Source organism: Rhinopithecus roxellana, chromosome 12 (genome assembly GCF_007565055.1).
Source record: "Rhinopithecus roxellana isolate Shanxi Qingling chromosome 12, ASM756505v1, whole genome shotgun sequence".
Lineage (NCBI taxonomy): Eukaryota > Metazoa > Chordata > Mammalia > Primates > Cercopithecidae > Rhinopithecus > Rhinopithecus roxellana.
The window spans coordinates 131,286,312-131,305,488 of NC_044560.1; the positions used below are offsets into that span (position 1 = coordinate 131,286,312).

At 48.9% G+C, this 19,177-nt stretch overlaps 1 protein-coding gene across 1 annotated transcript; it reads right to left on the reverse strand.

Annotated features, from left to right (window-relative positions):
• Window positions 1-9,652: 9,652 nt before the first annotated feature.
• On the reverse strand, window positions 9,653-17,629 carry LOC104676095 (cytochrome P450 2A13). Its single transcript, XM_010380820.2, has 9 exons — window positions 17,415-17,629; window positions 16,974-17,136; window positions 15,846-15,995; window positions 15,450-15,610; window positions 14,199-14,375; window positions 12,036-12,177; window positions 11,381-11,568; window positions 10,719-10,860; window positions 9,653-10,078 (listed from the first exon to the last, which is right to left on the reverse strand). Exons 1-9 carry the CDS (start codon window positions 17,592-17,594, stop codon window positions 9,897-9,899), a joined length of 1,485 nt encoding a protein of 494 aa, XP_010379122.2. The 5' UTR covers window positions 17,595-17,629; the 3' UTR covers window positions 9,653-9,896.
• Between the last annotated feature and the right edge of the window lie 1,548 nt (window positions 17,630-19,177).

Genomic DNA, 19,177 nt, shown 5'->3' on the forward strand with positions numbered 1-19,177 from the left:
ACACACATCTCAGTGTAGCAAAGAGTAACACAGCAGTATTGCTGCCAGCATATCTCGCCTCCAGCCACAAGGCAGTTTTCTCCTATCTCAGAATAATGAATGGCTGGTTTTACACTGAGACATTCCATTCCCAGAGATGAGCAGGAGACATAAACCTTTCTCTTATCTCAACTGCAAAGAGCCCTCCCTCTTTCCCTGCTCCACAGCACAGACCCTTCACGGGTGTCGGGCTGGGGGATGTAAGGCCTTTCCTTTCCCACGAGGCCATATCTCAGGCTGTCTCAGTGCGGGGAAACCTTGGACAATACCCAGGCTTTCTTGGGCAGAGGTGCCTGCTGCTTTCCGCAGTGCATTGTGTTCCTGGTTAATAGAGAACGGAGAATGGCGATGACTTTTACCGGGTATACCGCCTGCAAACATATTGTTAACAAGACACTTCCTGCACATCCCTAAATCTATTAAATCTTGATTCCATACAGCACATGTTTCTGTGAGCACAGGGTTGGGGCTAAAGTTGAGGATTAACAGCATCTCAAAGCAGAACGATTTTTCTTAGTACAGATCAAAATGGAGTTTCTTAGGTCTTCCCTTTCTACATAGACACAGTAACAATCTGATCTCTCTTTCTTTTCCCCACATTTCCCCCTTTTCTTTTTGACAGAACCGTCATCGTCATCATGGCCCGTTCTTGATGGTCGCTGTGTCTTTGGAGCTGCTGGACACACCTGCAAACTACCAACAGGCAAAACAGGCACACAAGGATTAATACAAAATTTATAATAGTGGAACTCCCAAGGGTTTTAACCCAAGTCACTGGGTTAAGATTTGTGAGGCCATCATCAGCTTCTGTGATTGCCTTAGTTCCTGGCACCAAATTTAAATTTGTTCTTTTAATTTTGAAATGTCTAAAGTAAGATGATCTTCTCTTCCTTGTAGATGGTGTCTAACCATGTCCCAGTAATGCTCAGACTCATTACAGGCTTGGGGTGTAATACAAAAATCTAACGTATTCCAGTCACACTGTAACTGAAAATGATGTTCCAAGCTCATGAGCCTATTTCCCATCCAAATGACATTTTGTCTATGATCATTAATTTGATTTGCCAGTTTTTGATCAGTACTAGATTGTGAATTCCACAGTCTCGTAGAATGTTTTTGCCAATTGTTAACCAAGTGTACCGTCTGAACAGAAGAGTGCAATGCAACTCCCGCCACAGCAGCCATCACTGTGACTGCAATTAATGCCACAATTACTGCAATCAAAGTAAAAACGAATCTTTGGGATCTATTTAGAACTCTTTTTTAATACTTCATTTAAAATACGAATGGATGGCAAAGCCTCCCACGGTTGGTCCATGGACACAGGATCCACACACCCTCTCTTGCTCTCACTAGTAGACTACGGTGCTGCCAATTAAAAGTTGAATCAATGCAAGTAAACAGTCTGCAATTTTCACAGGTTATAGTTTTGGAATCTAGGTTAATAACTACTTTTCCTACAACTAGGATATAAGGGGGCTTTACACAACTTTGCAAGGAAATTGTTAGACTGGAATTTAGGTCCATAGTGTAAGATGGCTTATGGTCTCTTGTTCTTATAGCTTGATTTTCAGACCAAATTCTTTTTTTTTTTTTTTTTTTTTTTTTTTTGAGACGGAGTCTCGCTCTGTCGCCCAGGCTGGAGTGCAGTGGCCGGATCTCAGCTCACTGCAAGCTCCGCCTCCCGGGTTCACGCCATTCTCCTGCCTCAGCCTCCCGAGTAGCTGGGACTACAGGCGCCCGCCACCTCGCCCGGCTAGTTTTTTGTATTTTTAGTAGAGACGGGGTTTCACCATGTTAGCCAGGATGGTCTTGATCTCCTGACCTCGTGATCCGCCCGTCTCGGCCTCCCAAAGTGCTGGGATTACAGGCTTGAGCCACCGCGCCCGGCCGATTTTCAGACCAAATTCTAATGTGGTGCAAAGCCACAGTAAGCTTCCAAAGTTCTGGGTGCTCAGGACCAGTAACAGGACTAACTAACTTTGGTGGAGGTGGTGAGATTCCCTTTTCACCCCATTCCCAAGGGTAGAGAGACTCTAACCTTTTGTATTTATTTTTATCTAAACCTTCCGTTAAGTCACTGTCCACAGCTGGACTCACATGTGCACTGGGACACGATTGAGTTTGTCCTGTGCAAATGAGGCAGAATTGACCTCGAGGTGCACAATCTATAATAGTTCCAAATTCTTCATTTTGTAATATCACCGCACTATCAGCCACACATTCTTCCCAAACTAAAACTTCTGGGCTTTTGACTCTTTGGGAATTTCCTTGGAGCAAAGCTTCCCCTTAGGCCTAGATTTTAATGATCTTTGATAAAAAGGGTCTGCAAATAATTTACCTGTGGCCTGAGTGACATTCCACTTACCATACGATAAGTAAATCTACTGGTGGCAATGACAGTAGGTACTTCTACCAACCAATTTTGGGTTGTAGGCATTAAGCATCCTGGTGCATTCCCTAGGTAAATAGGAGGATAAAGATACTCAATAGAAATATTCATCATCATTCCTTCTTCCTCGAGTTGGGCAGGGCAACGATCATCTGTGGGGCCAAATACCCATGCACTGTTATTAAAGAGAGATCAGATTGTTACTGTGTCTACGTAGAAAAGGAAGACATAAGAAACTCCATTTTGATCTCTCTTTCTTTTCCCCACAGTGAGTCAGACATACCTGAGCTCAAATCCCATCTTCGTCATTCATTTGTTGTGCTAAAGATGCTCAGGCAAGTGCAAGCTCAGCTTGGAGCCTAAAGTTTCCTTATCTGGAGCATATGGATACCTAGTGATATTGTTTGGCTGTGTCTCCACCCAAATCTCATCTTAAATTGTAGTTCCCATAATCCCCACGTGTTATGGGAGGGACACTGTGGGAGGTGATTGACTCATGGGGACGGGTTTTCCCGTGCTGTTCTTCTGATAGTGAATAAGTATAACGAGATCTGATGGTTTTATAAAGGGAAGTTTCCCTCTCTTGCTTGCTGCTCTCTCTTGCCTGCTACTATGCAAGATGTGCCTTTGCTACTTCTTCCCCATCCACCATGATTATGAGGCCTCTCCAGCCATGTGGACCTAAGAGTCCAGTAAACCTCTTTCTCTCTATAAATTACCCAGTCTTGAGTATGTCTTCATTAGCAGCATGAGAATGGACTAATACAGTAAATTGGTACTGGGAGTGGGACACTGCCGTAAAGACACCCGAAAATGTGGAAGCTACTTTGGAACTGAGTGACAGGCAGAGGTTGGAACAGTTTGGAAGACTCAGAAGAAAACAGGAAAATGTGGGAAAGTTTGGAACTTCCTAGAGAGTTGTTGAATGGTTTTGACCAAAATGTTGATAGTGATATGGACAATAACATCCAGGCTGAGGTGGTTTCAGATGGAGAAGGGGAAGTTGTTGCGAACTGCACTAAAGGTCACTGTTGCTATACAAAGAGACTGGTGACATATTGCCCCTGCTCCAAAGATCAGTGGAACTTTGAACTTGATAGAAATGATTTTGGGTATCTCACAGAGGACATTTCTAAGCAGTAAAGCATTGAAGAGAAAACAGAGTATAAAAGTTTGGAAAACTTGCAGCCTGAAGATGCAATAGAAAACCCCAATTCCTGGGGAGAAATTCAAGCCAGCTGCAGGAATTTCCATAAGTAACCAGGAGCAGAATGTTAATCACCAAGACAATGGGGAAAAGGTCTCCAGGGCTCCCCTGCTATGTGCAACCTTGGGACTTGGTGTCCTGCCTCCCTGCCACTCCAGCCTTGACTAAAGGTGGCCAAGGTACAGTTCAGGCCTTGGCTTCGGAGGGTGCAAGCCCCAAGCCTTCAAAATTTCCAAGTGGTGTTGGGCCTGTGAATGCACAGGAGACAAGAACTGAGGTTTGGGAACCTCCACCTAGATTTCAGAGGATGTATGGAAACACCAGGGTGGCCAGGCAGAGGACTGTTGCAGGGGCAGGGTCCTCATGGAGAACCTTTGCTAGAGCAGTGAAGAAAGCAAATGTGGGGTTGGAGCCCCTACACAGAGTTCCCACTGGGGCATTGCTTAGTGGAGCTGTGAGAAGAGGGCCTCTGTCCTCCAGAGCCCAGAATGGTAGATCCACCAACAACTTGCACTGTGCACCTGGAAAAGTCACACACACTCAATGCCAGCCTGTAAAGGCAGCCAGGAGTGGCACCATACTCTGCAAGCCACAGGGGCAGGGCTGCCTATGGTCATGGGAACCCATCTCTTGCATCAGCGTGACCTGAATGTGAGACATGGTGTCAAAGGAGATCATTTTGGAGATTTAAGATTTGACTGCCCTGCTGGATTGTGGACTTGCATGGGGCCTATAGCCCCTTTGTTTTGGCCAATTTCTCCTTTTGGAATGGGTATATTTACCCAGTGGCTGTATCCCCATTGTATCTAGGAAATAATTAACTTGCTTTTAATTTTACAGGTTGATAGTCAGAAGGGACTTGCCTCATATCAGATGAGACTTTGAACTGTGGACTTCTGAGTTAATGCTGAAATGAGTTAAGGGTCCCTTGGGGGACTGTTGGGAAGGCATGATTTATTTTGAAATGTGAGGACATGAGATTTGGGAGTGGTCAGGGGTGGAATGATATGGGTTGGCTGTGTCCCCACCCAAATCTCATTTTGAGATATAGTTCCCCTAATCCCCACATGTCGTGGGAGGGAGCCAGTGGGAGGTAATTGAATCATGGGGGTGGATTTTCCCATGCTGTTTTGTGATAGTGAATAATTCTCACGCGATCTGATGGTTTTACAAAGGGCAGTTTTCCTTGCACACACTCTGTCTCTTGCCTGCTGCCGTGTAAGATGTGTCTTTCCTCCTCCTCTGCCTTCTGTCATGATTGTGAGGCTTCCCCAGCCATGTGGAACTGTGACTCCATTAAATCTCTTTTTCTTCATAAATTACCCAGTCTCAGGTATGTGTTCTTTGGCAGCATGAGAATGAACTAATACACCAACCCTATAGAGTCATTGTGAGGTTGGACATGAGACTCAATATGCCAGTGGGTAGACACACAGTAAGTGTTTGGTGAATGTGTAATTGACACAGGGAGAGACATAGACATTCACAGAGAGGTGGAGGAGCTAGAGTCAGGCCCACGGAGCTAGACATGGGCCAGGGGAGCTATAGATGGGCTGCCAGAGCTAGAGTACTCCACTACAGCCTGGGCAACACCCCATCCTGGACAACAGAGTGAGACTCCAACTAAAACAAAACAAAACAAAACAAAACATAAAACATAAAAAGAGCCCTGTATCTCTAGACATGTCTCCGTGTCTCTCTCTCACACCCTTCTTGAGAAGGACATAAACTCTGTGGACAAAGCAGGTGGGGACCCTTAACCTCCTGAGGAATTCTTCTGAACTGTGTTCATTTCTTTTTTGTTTGTTTGTTTGTTTTTGTTTGTTTTTTGAGACAGAGTCTCACTCTGTCACCCAGGCTGGAGTGCAATGGAGCCATCTCGGTTCACTGCAACATCCACCTCCAAGGTTCCAGTAATTCTCCTGCCTCAGCCTCCCGAGTAGCTGGGATTACAGGCGCACACCACCATACCCGGCTAATTTTTGTATTTTTAGTAGAGATGGGTTTTCACCATGTTGGCCAGGTTGGTCTCAAACTTCTGACTTCAGGTGATCTGCCCACATCAGTGACTTGTGTTCTAATATCTCCCCGACTCCGTGTACTCCTGTGGCCAAGGCAAGGGCCTCCACCTGGACAGCCCTGGAATACCTCAGGTACCTCTCTGTGCCAGCCAAAGAAGAACGCAGTGCTCAAATCCTAGCATTGCCTGTACAGTCCTGATCAAGAATTTTCCCCTCACTGAGCCTCCGTTTCTCATCTGCAAAATGAGAGTGGAGTGGTTGTGCAAAGGAGAATAGATCTGAAGTAACTGTTCTAAATCTGAATTCTGGACCAGCCACTAGCGATGTGAAGTTGAGCAAATGTCTTCACTCATCTGTGCCTCTGTTTCCTCATCTATAAAATGGTGATGAAGCCAGGCACGGTGGCTCATGACTCTAATCCCAGCACATTGTGAGGCTGAGGCGGGAGGATCGCTTGAACCAAAGAGTTTGAGACCAGCCTGGGCAACGCAATGAGACTCCATCTCTACAAAAATATTTGAAAATTATCCAGATTTAGTGGCACACACCTGTAGTCCCAGCTAGTCAGGAGGCTGAGGTGCGAGGATCGCTTGAGCCCAGGAAGTCAATGCTGCAGTGAGCTGTGATCGTGCCACCGCACTCCAGCCTGGGTGACAGAGCGAGACCCTGTTTCAAAAATCAATGAAAAAAATAAAATGGGGCTGAGAATAGCACTCCTGCACAGGTTTTTGGGGGGTTTTGGGAGGGGGGCTGGGTTTGTGACAGAGTCTGTCGCCTAGGCTGGAGTGCAGTGGTGTGATTCTGGCTCATTGCAGCCTCTGCCTCCTGGGTTCAAGCGATTCTCCTGACTCAGTCTCCTGAGTAGCTGGGATTACAGGTGCACGCCACCACACCCATCTAATTTTGTATTTTTAGTAGAGATGGAGTTTCACCATGTTGGCCAGGCTAATCCTGAACTGCCCTCATGTGATCTTCCTGCCCCCAAGTATTAGTTTAATATTAGTCTTAATATTTTAAGTTTGATAGGAGTTGCTTTTCGTGCCAAGCCTTGCATTAAAGGATTTCCTACAGTATCACATTGAATCCTCATGGTGTATCCATCGTGATTGCCATATGTTATACAGAGATTTTGTTAAAATACTCATTTGATAAAGGAGGAAACTGAAGGGCAGACTGGTGAAGTCATTTATCAAAGGAAATACAGATTGTAGGTGCTGGAACTGGAAATCTAACTCAGGTATGGTTGACGTGGCCTCAAGTCTTCATCACCTCTCAAGAAAACCAGCTTTCTGCCTGGCGTGTTGGCTCAGGCTTGTAATCCCAGCACTTTGGGAGGCCGAGGTGGGTGGATCACAGGAGGTCAGGAGTTCAACACCAGCCTGGCTGACATGGTAAAACCCCATCTCTACTAAAAACATAAAAATTTACCAGAGGTGGTGGCGGGTGCCTGTATCCCAGCCACCCGGGAGGCTGAGGCAGGAGAATCCTGTGAACCCCGGAGGTGAAGGTTGTGGTGAGCCAAGATTGTGCCACCGCACTCCAGCCTGAGCAACAGAGTGAGAGTGTCTCAAAAAAAAAAAAGAAGAAAGAAAAGGAATAAACAGAAATGAATAAAGAGGCCTAGTGCTAGTAAATGTCTCAGCTAGGCAGGTAGTAAAAGATCTCAGCTAGGCAGTGGCAGAGCAGGATTCAAATTCAGGGCTGTTGTGATGCTCCGCCAGACTCTGAGCCTGAGTAACCCGTGGAGCTGGGAGAATACAGCGCCCCCTGGTGGTAACTTGTCTGTGCTGCTTCTGGCTTGGGAGAACAGCAACTAACACAGCAATGTGCCAGCAATTGTTCTAAGTGCTTTACTTAGATTTAATTTTCTTCTTCTTTTTTATTTTGTGTTATGTTATTTTATTTTTATTATGCTGTAAATTCTAGGGTACATGTGCACAACGTGCAGGTTTGTTACATACGTATACATATGCCATGTTGACGTGCTGCACCCATTAACTCGTCATTTGCGTTAGATATTTCTCCCAATGCTATCCCTCCCCCAATCACTCACCCCATGACAGGTCCCATTGTGTGATGTTCCCCCACCTGTGTCCAAGTGTTCTCATTGTTCAATTCCCACCTGTGAGTGAGAACATGCTGTATTTGGTTTTCTGTCCTTGTGATAGTTTGCTCAGAAAGATGGTTTCCAGCTTCATGCACGTCGCTACAAAGGACGCAAACTCATCCCTTTTTTATGGCTGCATAGTATTCCATGGTGTATATGTGCCACGTTTTCTTAATCCAGTCTATTATTGATGGACATTTGGGTTGGTTCCAAGTCTTTGCTATGGTGAATAGTGCCACAATAAACATACATGTGCATGTGTCTTTATAGTAGCATGATTTATAATCCTTTGGGTATATACCCAGTAATAGGATCACTGGGTCAAATGGTATTTCTAGTTCTAGATCCTTGATGAATCGCCACACTGTCTTCCACAATGGTTGAACCAGTTCACACTCCCACCAACAGTGTAAAAGTGTTCCTATTTCCCCACATCCTCTCCAGCTCCTGTTCTTTCCTGACTTCTTTTTTTTTTTTTTTTTTTTTTTTTTTTTTTTTTTTTTTTTGAGACGGAGTCTCGTTCTGTCGCCCGAGCTGGAGTGCAGTGGCCGGATCTCAGCTCACTGCAAGCTCCGCCTCCCAGGTTTATGCCATTCTCCTGCCTCAGCCTCCCGAGTAGCTGGGACTACAGGCGCCCGCCACCTCACCTGGCTAGTTTTTTTGTATTCTTTAGTAGAGACGGGGTTTCACTGTGTTAGCCAGGATGGTCTCGATCTCCTGACCTCGTGATCCGCCCGTCTCGGCCTCCCAAAGTGCTGGGATTACAGGCTTGAGCCACCGCGCCCGGCCCCTTTGTGTATTTTGAATGTAAGTCCTTTATCAGATATGTTCCCTGCAAATATGTTCTCCCAGTCTGTAGCTTGTATTGTCATTCTCTTGACAATTCTTTTACAGAGCAGAAATTTTTAATTTTAATGACACAGAACTTATCAACTGCTTCTTTCAAGGATTGTTCTTTGGGTGTTGTATCTAACAAGTCATCACCAAACTTAAGGTTATCTAGATTTTCTCCTGTGTTATCTTCTAGAAGTTTTATACTCACTTTTCATTTAGGTCTATGATAAACTTTGAGTTCATTTTCGTGAATGCTGTAAGGCAGCTTCTAAGGGGGACATACACTAACTTCCTTAAGAGTGGGCAGTGACTGTGAAACTCTTAACTGGGTCTTACAATGGACCCCAGATCCATCAGGAGAGCCCCACCTTCAGAAACGCATAATGGAATGTGTTTCATGCATACACGGAGAATAATATGCAGTCATATGCTCACATGCAAGCCTGCACATGATCACACACATGCATATGGTACGTCTTCATCCAGAGTTCTCCCGGCATTCTCTGAAAGTGGTTCTCTCCTTCAACTTCTTCATTAAAGAGATACAATGAGAGAAAGTCATTAAAATTAAAAACTTCTGCTCTGCAAAAGAATTGTCAATGGACTGACTGTGTATATCCATTCATGTCTCACTGTGTCCCTGTACTGACTCTGAATGGGCCACAGTGGCCTTACCTGGTAGTGAGCTCAGACTGCACCATGGTATTCAAAGCGTGCTGAGTAGGTGAGAGTGTGGGCAAGTGGGCAGTGAAGGTAGGACAGCCGCCCTTCAGGTCTCTGGAAAAACCCCCAGGACAGGGATGTTCAGGACGTGTGATGCTATACTAAGCTGTTGTACATAAGGTAGGGTGCTTTTTAAGAATCTGTCCAGAGGGCTATGGACACAGATCTGTGTTCAAAGATTTTCTGGGTGCTTATGTTTTGTGAGACATCAGATAGAGACAACTTTTTGAGTCTCAGCTTTGTCACGTGTGCTGTTCCCCTTTGCAGAGGTTTGAGGCAATTAAGTGAGGTGAGCGTGCAACGCTTTCTGAAAAAAGCTGACATGGAGGTACTTGTTCAGGAAATAAGAGCTGCTATTATTACTACTCTCCATAGCACACTGTAAGGTTTCCCTTCCTCTCATCCCACCTCTGAAGGACATCATCAAGGTGAACGGAGCCCCTTCTGTTTCTTCTCTTCCCTCTAACCTCCTAGTCTTCCTTTCCCCCATCCTGCAACCATTCTTAGTCCCGCCCCTCCCACGAGCCCCGCCCCTGTCCCCGCCCATCAGTCCTGCCCCAGCACAGCCCTCCCTCAGCGGGGCAGGAAGCTCATGGTGTAGTTCCGTGGGATCGTGGCAAAGCCCACGTGTTTGGGGGACACATCGATGTCCTTAGGCGACTGAGGGGACTTGAAGTGAAAGTTCTGCATGATGGTGGTGAGGAAGAGAAAGAGTTCCATTCTGGCCAGGCCTTCTCCGAAACAGTTCCGCTTTCCTGAGGAGGAGAGGCAGGAATGGTGGAGGTGAAGCCCACTCTCAGTGCAGCCTCGCCCCACTACCGACCTCCAGCTGTGCCTCTCCCAGGGAGGAGGGGTGGAATATTATGGCCTGAGAGACTTTCAGAGAAGCCTCAGTTTCTTTCTATAAGAGATGTAACAATGGTGAACCAATATTGATATATTACTACTAACCAAAGTCCATAGTTTACATTAGGGTTTACTCTGTGTTGTACAGTTCTATGAGTTTTGAAAAAGGCATAATGTCACGCATCCATCAGAGATGGGGTGATCCATGCCAGGTGTAGCAATGGGAGGTTTAGATGCCCCTACCTACCAGACACACTTGCAAATATGACTGCTGTGCTGTGCCATTATCTCCTTTCAGGGATCTGAAGAATCTGCTGTGTGACCCTAGACAAATAAATCTATGGGGAAAGATGTTTCCTTTCCTTTTACCTGGGCGCAAGTATTGGGTGCTTGGTGGTTAAGGTAGTATCAGCTGGTGGCTCAAGGATAGATTCTAACAGGAACTTCCAAGCTGGAGAAATACCAGACTACACCCCAGAGAGGGGAGCTGGGTGAGGGAGGCACCTGCTGGTGTCAGCAGTGGCCTGGCGGCAAATAGTGGTCTCTTACCGATGGAAAAGGGCAAAAAAGCATCACTCTTCTTAAACTGCCCCTTCTCATCCAGGAAGTGCTGGGGATTGAAGTCCTGGGGGTTGGAGAAGAACCTGGGGTCTTTCAGCACAGAGCCCAGCATAGGGAACACTTCGGTGCCCTGGGAGGGAGGAGGAAGGTGTGTGTGATAAGGAAGGTTGGGGGATTGGTGAAAGTACACAGGGTCTGGAGGGAGAACTAGGGTGTCCCACGTAAGCGGAAATGGCAGGCATGGAGGAGTTGGGGTCCTCTGAGGAAGAAATTTTGGGGGATAGAAGGTTCATGTCTCTGAAACAGGAAGTTTGGGAGACATGGGGTCCATGTCCTGCTAGGCAGGGTGTTTGGGGGACCTGAGACTTGTGTCCCTAAGGCAAAAGGCCTCATGGAAAGGGGGCTCCTGTTTCTTAAGACAGGAAATTTGGGAACATGGGGTTGATTCTCCTGACACAAAGAGTCTGGGGAGATGCAGGACTCAGGAGTCTCTAAGTGGGAAGGTGGAACGGATGTGGTGGTGGGGGAAGTCTTTTTTGACTGATTCAGGGAGTGGGACAGGGTCTAGAAAGCTTCTAATGGGGGTGGGATGCTGAGGAAACAGACAGAGGCTGGAAGTCCATGTAGTCTGGGGGGTGGGGGGACAGTACCTTAGGGAGGAAGAAATTCCGAAACTTGGTGTCCTTGTTGACCCTGTGGGCCAAACCCATGGGGATCACGTCTCCAAATCTTTGGATCTCGTGGATCACTGCCTCCATGTAGGGCATCTTGACCCGGTCCTCAAACTTGGGCTGCCGGTTCTTGCCGATCACTCTGTCAATCTCCTCGTGGACCTTGGCTTGGGGAGGAGGGGGAATGTATTTAGGTATCTAGGGGTCTCACAGCAGGGATGATAGTCTGAATAGGTAAAACGGGGTGGATGACATGGCTCCATGTATGACAGAGGTAGATCATTCATAGCAGACATCAGTCATTCGCATTGTTGTAGCAGGATCCTGTTTACCAGGTCGTGCCAGAATCACAGTGGAGGCACAGGGAGGAACTTAAGGGATGTTCCGGAGGAGCGGGTAATGGGGCACTCAGTGGGCTTGGGACAGGAGTGACTGAACAATCACTGCAGACATTTTCAGTATTTTAATAGCCAGTGAGACTCAGCTGATTCCTATCAGCTGAATATTGCCCTGTCTCTGGACAGCAAGGCACATCTCAGGGTCCTGGGATCTGGCGCAGGTGGGGACATTGCACCAGGGTCAGAAGAGTTTTGAGGGTCTGGGGCCCTCCACTTCCCTTCCCCTCCAGTCTTACCCTCCACCTCTGGGTGCTTCATGAGCAGCAGGAAGCCGTAGCGCAGGGTGGTGCTGACGGTCTCGGTGCCTGCGAAGAAGAGGTTCAGCGAGGTCAGCACCAGGTTCTTCAGGTGGAACTCCGTGTTGGGGTTCTTCTCCTCCTGCAGGGAGAGGGGCCTTTAGACCAAGCTCACTTCCCATGCTCTTGGGGCCCTTCTAGGGCTTTTCCTTTGAATCTTCCTCTCTTTGGTCCAGACCAAAGGTGGAAAGAAGGATCCTAGATCTGCCAGACTCGCTCCAGGTTCCAGCCCTTGCCCTGACTGCTGGCTTTGCCCAAAATGTTCTTCCTTCTCACCTTCTTTACCTCGCTGACCATCTGTCCTTTAATTATCAACTTAGCTGTCAGTCTTTTTTTCTTATACAGACTTGGTGTTGCTAAGTTGCACAGGGTGGACTTGAACTGGGTTCAAGGAATCCTCCAGCCTCAGCCTCCTGAGTAGCTAGAACCACAAATGCACATGACCATGCAGGCTCATTGGTTAATTTTTTTAAAAGTAATTAATTTTTTTGAGACACGGTCTTATTCTGTCACCCCGGCTGGAGTGCAGTGCCATGATCTTGGCTCATTGCTGCCTCTGCCCACCCTGGGCTCAAGCTATCTCCCACCTCAACCTCCTGAGTAGCTGGGACCACAGTCATGTACCACTATGCCCAGTCATTTTTTTGTAGTTTTTGTACAGATGGGGTTTTGTCATTTTGCCCAGTCTGTTACTTTTTTAATGGTAGGAATATTTAGAAAGATAATGATGAGGGGAGACGAAGAGAAAGTAGTACAGAGACAGCAAGATGAAGAGTCAGGAAAAAAGAGTTTTTCTGGCCGGGCGCGGTGGCTCAAGCCTGTAATCCCAGCACTTTGGGAGGCCGAGACGGGCGGATCACGAGGTCAGGAGATCGAGACCATCCTGGCTAACATGGTGAAACCCCGTCTCTACTAAAAATACAAAAAAACTAGCCGGGCGAGGTGGCGGGCGCCTGTAGTCCCAGCTACTCAGGAGGCTGAGGCAGGAGAATGGCGTGAACCCGGGAGGCGGAGCTTGCAGTGAGCGGAGATTGAGCCACTGCACTCCAGTCTGGGCGACAGAGCGAGACTCCGCCTCAAAAAAAAAAAAAAAAAAAAAAAAGAGTTTTTCTAAGAAACAAGCATAGAACTTTAAGCAACAGCATCCTATTTCTTCCCTAAAAATCTTGAAACTTACTGTGGAGGAATCCCCTCCCTTGATCCTTTCTCCCTGAGCTTCAGACTCCCTAAAGCCTTCCCACATGGGAGACTGACGTCCAGATGGATGTGGGGACCCTGTAATGTAAAGCCAGGTCACCTGTCTACAGAGGTGTGTCTGATAACCAGGGTGTGAATGGTTAGAGAGCTTGGTGGTTAAAAGCACCAGCTTTAGGCTCAGAGACACCAGGGTTTGAGCTTGGAGGACCAAGGCTTCCCTATTGTGTGACCTCAGTTAAGACACTTCAACTCTCTGGGCCTCAGTTTCCTCATTTGCACAATTGGGGCCATGACTGAACCTCCTTCAAAGCTGTTGTGAGTGTTCAGTGGGGGACTATCTTAAAGCACTTAACACAGTGCCTGGCACATGGTAGTGCTGTAGAAGTGCTTGCTCTTCTAATTCACGTGCACAAGTCCTGCCTGTGGGTGAGGGCTCAGTAGATGGAAGAGCAGTGGTTGATATAGTTGGGATTATGAGGATTTTTTTTTTTTTTTTTTTTTTCAGAATCTTGCTGTGTCACTCAGGCCAGAGTGCAGTGGCATGATCTCTGCTCAATGCAACCTCTGCCTCCCGTGTTCAAGCAATTCTCCTGTCTCAGGCTCCTGAGTAGCTAGCTGGGATTACAGGCGCATGCCACCATGCCTAGGTCATTTCTGTATTTTTAGTAGAGACGGGGTTTCACCATGTCGGCCAGGCTGGTCGAACTACTGACCTCAGGTGATCCACCTGCCTCGGCCTCCCAAAGTGCTGGGATTACAGGCGTGAGCCACTCTGCCCAGCCAATTGTGAGGATTATTATGATGAGGGCTAATTTCAATGGGCCTGTGTTATCTGCCCGCCCCACTCCCAGCCTGATTTCCCTCTGCCTGGCTTTGCACCTCCCCACATTGGCTGCTGGGGTGTACCTCCTGCATGCGGATGAGAAAGGAGTCGATGAAGTCCCGTGGGGAACTGGGATCCAGCGTGCGCCTGTTGTGCTCCACCTTCTTGGCTATGAAGTCCTCCAGCCCTTGCAGCTCCTTAAAGGCCTGTTGCTGTGGTCCTGGCAGGTGTTTCATCACTGAAGAGAACATCTCATAGAGCTGGGGTTGCAGAGAGAGGATGGGAAGGGAAGGACAGTTGTCAGGGGGCAGGAGCTGATGAGAATGGGACTTGTTTCATAGCAAGGAAGGAACTGAGTTAAAGGCATCTGTCCAGGTGTTTAGGTATTTCAGTGGGGTTGGATGGGAATTTATATCTACGTTTTCATGTGGGTTAGGTGCCAGGGCCATGTTCTAGGAATTTCGGTGAGAAGAACTGAGGCATATATCCAGGTTTCAGGTATTTAAATGAGGCTGGATTGGAGCACACATCTAGGTGTTCAGATATTCAAGTGAAGTTGAGTTGGAAGACACCTGTCCAGGTGTTTAGCTATTCAGGTGTGGCTGGTATGAGGGGAGTGTCACCTGTCTAGGTATTTAGGCATTTAAGTGGACTTGGTTGGGGACAACTATCCAGATACTTACTGGGTCCGGACTGGGGACTTTTGTTCAGGTGTTCAGGTATTAAAGCGCGGCTGGTGAAGATGTTAAAGTGGAGGGGATACCTGTTCAGGTGTTTATGTATCCAAGTGGGATGCACTGGGAGCACCTCTGTAAGGTGTGTGATTGCAAAGGGTTGGCGAACACTTACTTGGGTGTCTGGGGAATAATCTGTCTAGATATTTATGTGTTTGGGGTGTTGGTTAGGGCAGCTGTCGATGTTTTCAGGTATTTAAAGTGGGTGAAGTAGAGGGTGCTTGGCCAGATATTCCAGTGGGCTAATTTGGAACATTTGTGTAGATGTGAAAAGAAGAACTGGATAGGGGTACCTGTTAGAAATTACGGTAAATTGGGGATGGGAACACGTGCCCAGGTGAGAGAGCTGAGCTGAGGGCTTGCATCCTGCCGGCAGGCTCTGTTTTGGGGAGCATCTGTTGAGCTATCCAGGTGTCCTTGGAGACTGGGTATTGGGCACCCATCCTGGGTTCTGGTGCAACCGTCCAGTTGTCCAATACTGGGGGCTGATTTTGAGGGGACACTGTCTGGAGGGGTGGGAGTTTGGGCACCTGTCTCCAGGTAGGGGAGCAGTTGGCAGGTTGTGGTAGGGGCGCCACAGGCCGGGCTGCAGCCGGTTACCTGCCCCGTGGAGGTTGCCGTGAACTGGAAGCTTCCCAGCATCATGCGCAGCAGTGACAGGAACTCTTTGTCCTCATAGCCAAAGCGGTCCCCAAAGACAATGGAGCTGATGACATTAGAGACGGTGCGGCTCAGGAAGAAGGTGGGATCCATATTGGCGCCTGCGGATGTGGCCGGAGGAGAGGATTGGGGAAAGAGTCAACTCAGAGGTCCCAAGAGAGTCAGAATACCGGGAGGCAGGGCGCTGTTGAGCCAAATTCCCAGCGCCAGACTCTAGGGCTGGAAGTGTGGGGGCCTTTCCCCACCTAGTCCCCATCCTCAGGCAGAACGCGGGCGCGGGTCCCCGCCCTGGGCGTTTTCCTGCTCCTGCCCCCGCACTCGGGGTCCCCTGCTCACCGCGCGTGCCCCGGAGGGCCTCGATGAGGAAGCCCGCCTCCTCCTGGATGCGCTCCTCGATGCCGCGCTTGCCCACCCCGAAGTCCCGCAGGGTGGCGATGGAGAAGCGCCGGAGCTGCTTGGCGCGCTCCCCGTTGCTGAACGCCACACCTGGGGAGGTGAACGTGGGGATGGAGGGAGGTCAGAGGGTGGCGGGGGCAGGAGCAGACCAGCCCCAACGGGCTCCCCAAGGGTGGAGCCCAGAGGGAATGGGGTAGGAGAGAGATGGATTCAGCAGGAGTGCCCAGGAGAGCTGCAAACTCAGAGTCAGAAAAACGAGAGAGGGAGGGAGAGAGGAAGAGAGAGAGAGAGAGAGAGAGAGAGAGAGAGAGAGAGAGAGAGAGAGAGACCGACCCCGGGTAGAAAGAATAAGATAATCAGAAGAGAAGCAGAAAGGCCAGACAGACAGATATACAGAGAAACAGAGGGATACACCGACACTCCATGGAGAAAGGGAAGGAAGTGGGGAGAGAAAAGAGAGAGAGATTAAGAAAGAGGATGGGAGAGGGGAAGTGAGACATGGGGAGATCTGGGAGGAGGAAATAAAAATGGTGAAAGATTCTTAAGCTGAGCTGGAGAAGAGAGAAACATACAGACAGAAACAGAGAGGATCGGCAAGGAGGACAAACTGTTACTCAGAGATGGAGGCTGGAGATGTGGAAGTAGGAATACTGTGAAATCCTAAGACAGAGGAAGAAGTGGGAGAGGGAAGTGGAGAGAGGGGAAACACAGAGAAGCACAGAAGCTGAGAAGGACAAAAAGACAAACGAAGACAGAGGACCAGGGTTGGAAAACAGAAACCCAGGATGTCCTCAGAGATGGACAGGGAGGGGAAAGAGGAGACTCCAGAGAGGTGGAACAGGAGAGAGAACAAGGGGCAGAGAGAGGCATTGAGGAGTCAGGACAAGGACACTGGAGACAGGTGAGGGACACACAGGGAGAGGCCAGAATGAAGGGAGAAGGGGAGAAAAGACCAGACCGGGGGCTCTGTCATAGCCTCCAGTGGGCAGGAGACTCAGGAAGAAGGCTGGGGACACTGAGACCATCCCCTCCCCCTGGCCACCTTCCCCCTCTTGGGCACCCCCTCACCATAGCCTTTGAAGAGCCAGTCGAAGGTGGCCTGCTCGCCTCGCCCGCTGAACTCCTCAGCCTGGTCCACGAGAGCCTCCTTGACAGCATCATGTCCGCAGAGCACCACGACCCGCCGGGGCCCCAGGTGAATGGTGAACACGGGGCCATAGCGCTCACTGATCTGATGGAGGTGGGTGGGAGTGGTTAGAGGGAGCAGCCCCCACTCTGAATGGGCCCAGCACCGAGATGTCAACTCCTGGGATCCGTTGCCCCTAGGTTCTCACAGTCAGGGAGCTGGACATGCAAAGACCCTGTCTTTCTTGGCTAGGACCCTGATGCTGATCCTCCAGAACTCCCTTTCATAAGACTCCAGTCCACAGTGGTCAATCCCCTGCCACAAAGCCCCAGCCAACTTGGCAGCCCCCACCCCGTGCCGCCCATCTCCCTGCCTTGGGACACCTTCATGAGGGAGTTGTACATCTGCTCTGTGTTCAGCTGCAGGTAGTTTCCAATGAAGGGCAATGGGGTGGGTCCCGGAGGCAGCTTCCCCCTGCTCTTCCTCTGCTGCAAGACAGACATCAAGACCATCACAGTCAGGCAGGCCAGCAAGGCCACCAGGAGCAGCCCTGAGGCCAGCATGGTGGCAGTGGGATGACAGATGGTGATGACTGGGGTGGTTTGCCTTTACACTGCCTGATAAAGAGGGGTGGACTTTGGCTGATTACATAATCACCTCATTTCACCTCCCCACTACACCCCCCACCATGAATCCCGCCTAGCTTGGGACACAGTCAGCAAGGGAGGAGGAGGGGGACCCCAGGGCAGTTGAACAGAGAGGGCGCCTCCAGACTAAATCTGTGGTACTTCAGGAGGGGTGCCCCAGGGCTGTGGATTTAGGAGGGGGCAACAGATAAACTGTAGAACGGAGGAGTTTGGAATATTTGCACAGGGGAGCACCTGGACTTTGGATTTTGGGTCTGAGACTGAGAATGCACCTCAAAGTTGTGGACGTGGGGGTTCCTGGGGAGAGCAACCCAAAAGTCTGTGTTTTATTGAGGTGAGACAGAAGTGTGGCTGTGCATTTGGGGGTCTTCTGGTGAGGAGGATGCAGTGTTAAGGGTCTCAGGAGGGGGGATTCCAGGCATATGGACTTGAGAGTCTTGGGGCTAGGAAGACCAGGGTGTGGGTGTAGAGTTTCTGGGAGCAGGAGTGTGTAGCAAGCCCAGCAGCTCCTCCCAGAGAGCCCAGCAGCCCAGCACTGGGCCCAGGGGCTGACTTGATTTTGCTTTGGCCCAGAGCTGCCTCTTGATGCCCAGAATCCTCACTGGAACCTCAGAGTGAGGCCAGGATGGGTGCCATAGAACCTCCACTGCACATCTCTTGTTGGGAAAGGGGTGGAAGACCAGAGCCATATTTCAGGGGAACTTTCCCCACACCTGGAGAAGAGTACCTCATGTTATCAGTTGGTAGAGGAATTGGCCAGGTCTTGAGAAATAGTGATAACAACCCCCAAATAGTAGAAAAATCTCAACTGTCCCAAGAGTTGCAATTTACAAAGATCTCCACTCGTTTCCAACCCAGATCCTTAGGGAAACCCACTAGATTGATTGCATCATCCCTATTAATATTTTGTTATTTATGTTTCTCATTTTCTATAAGGGTCTATGGAGGACAGAAAACAGACAGTGGGCAGGGGACACGTGTGAGTGGCTGTGAACTCCCGTCTCTTCTGCTCTGCGTCGTTAGTTCCACTTTGTGGATTTGGTTTTCTTGCTGGTGGAAAGGGACTATTTAGGAAGAGAAGATCATATTCGAGGGTGAGATCATATTTAAGGGTGATTCCTGCTTTGTCAGGGGCTACTACTATTAGCGGGCAGAGGGAACAATCGCAGAAGAGATTGGGGTAAACTCCAGTGTCAGGCACAGAGGCAGATCCTGGGGTAGGTGGGTGTGGAGAAGGGATGAGTAGCCCTCCTGTCCTTCCCTCAGGGAAATTCTTCCTTAGTAAACAGGACAGTTACCCTTTGGTGAGCACGGTCATATATGGGAAGATCAAGTCTACGTGTGTATGGTTTGGTGGAATCTTTGTAACAATGAGGTTGGTTCATCATCATCCTCATTTTGAAGATGAGCAGATCTAGACTCCATAAATCCTCTTGAGTGAGGTCACACAGGGAGTAAGTGAGGGAGCTGGGATGTGAACTCTCTCCTCGTCCGCCTTC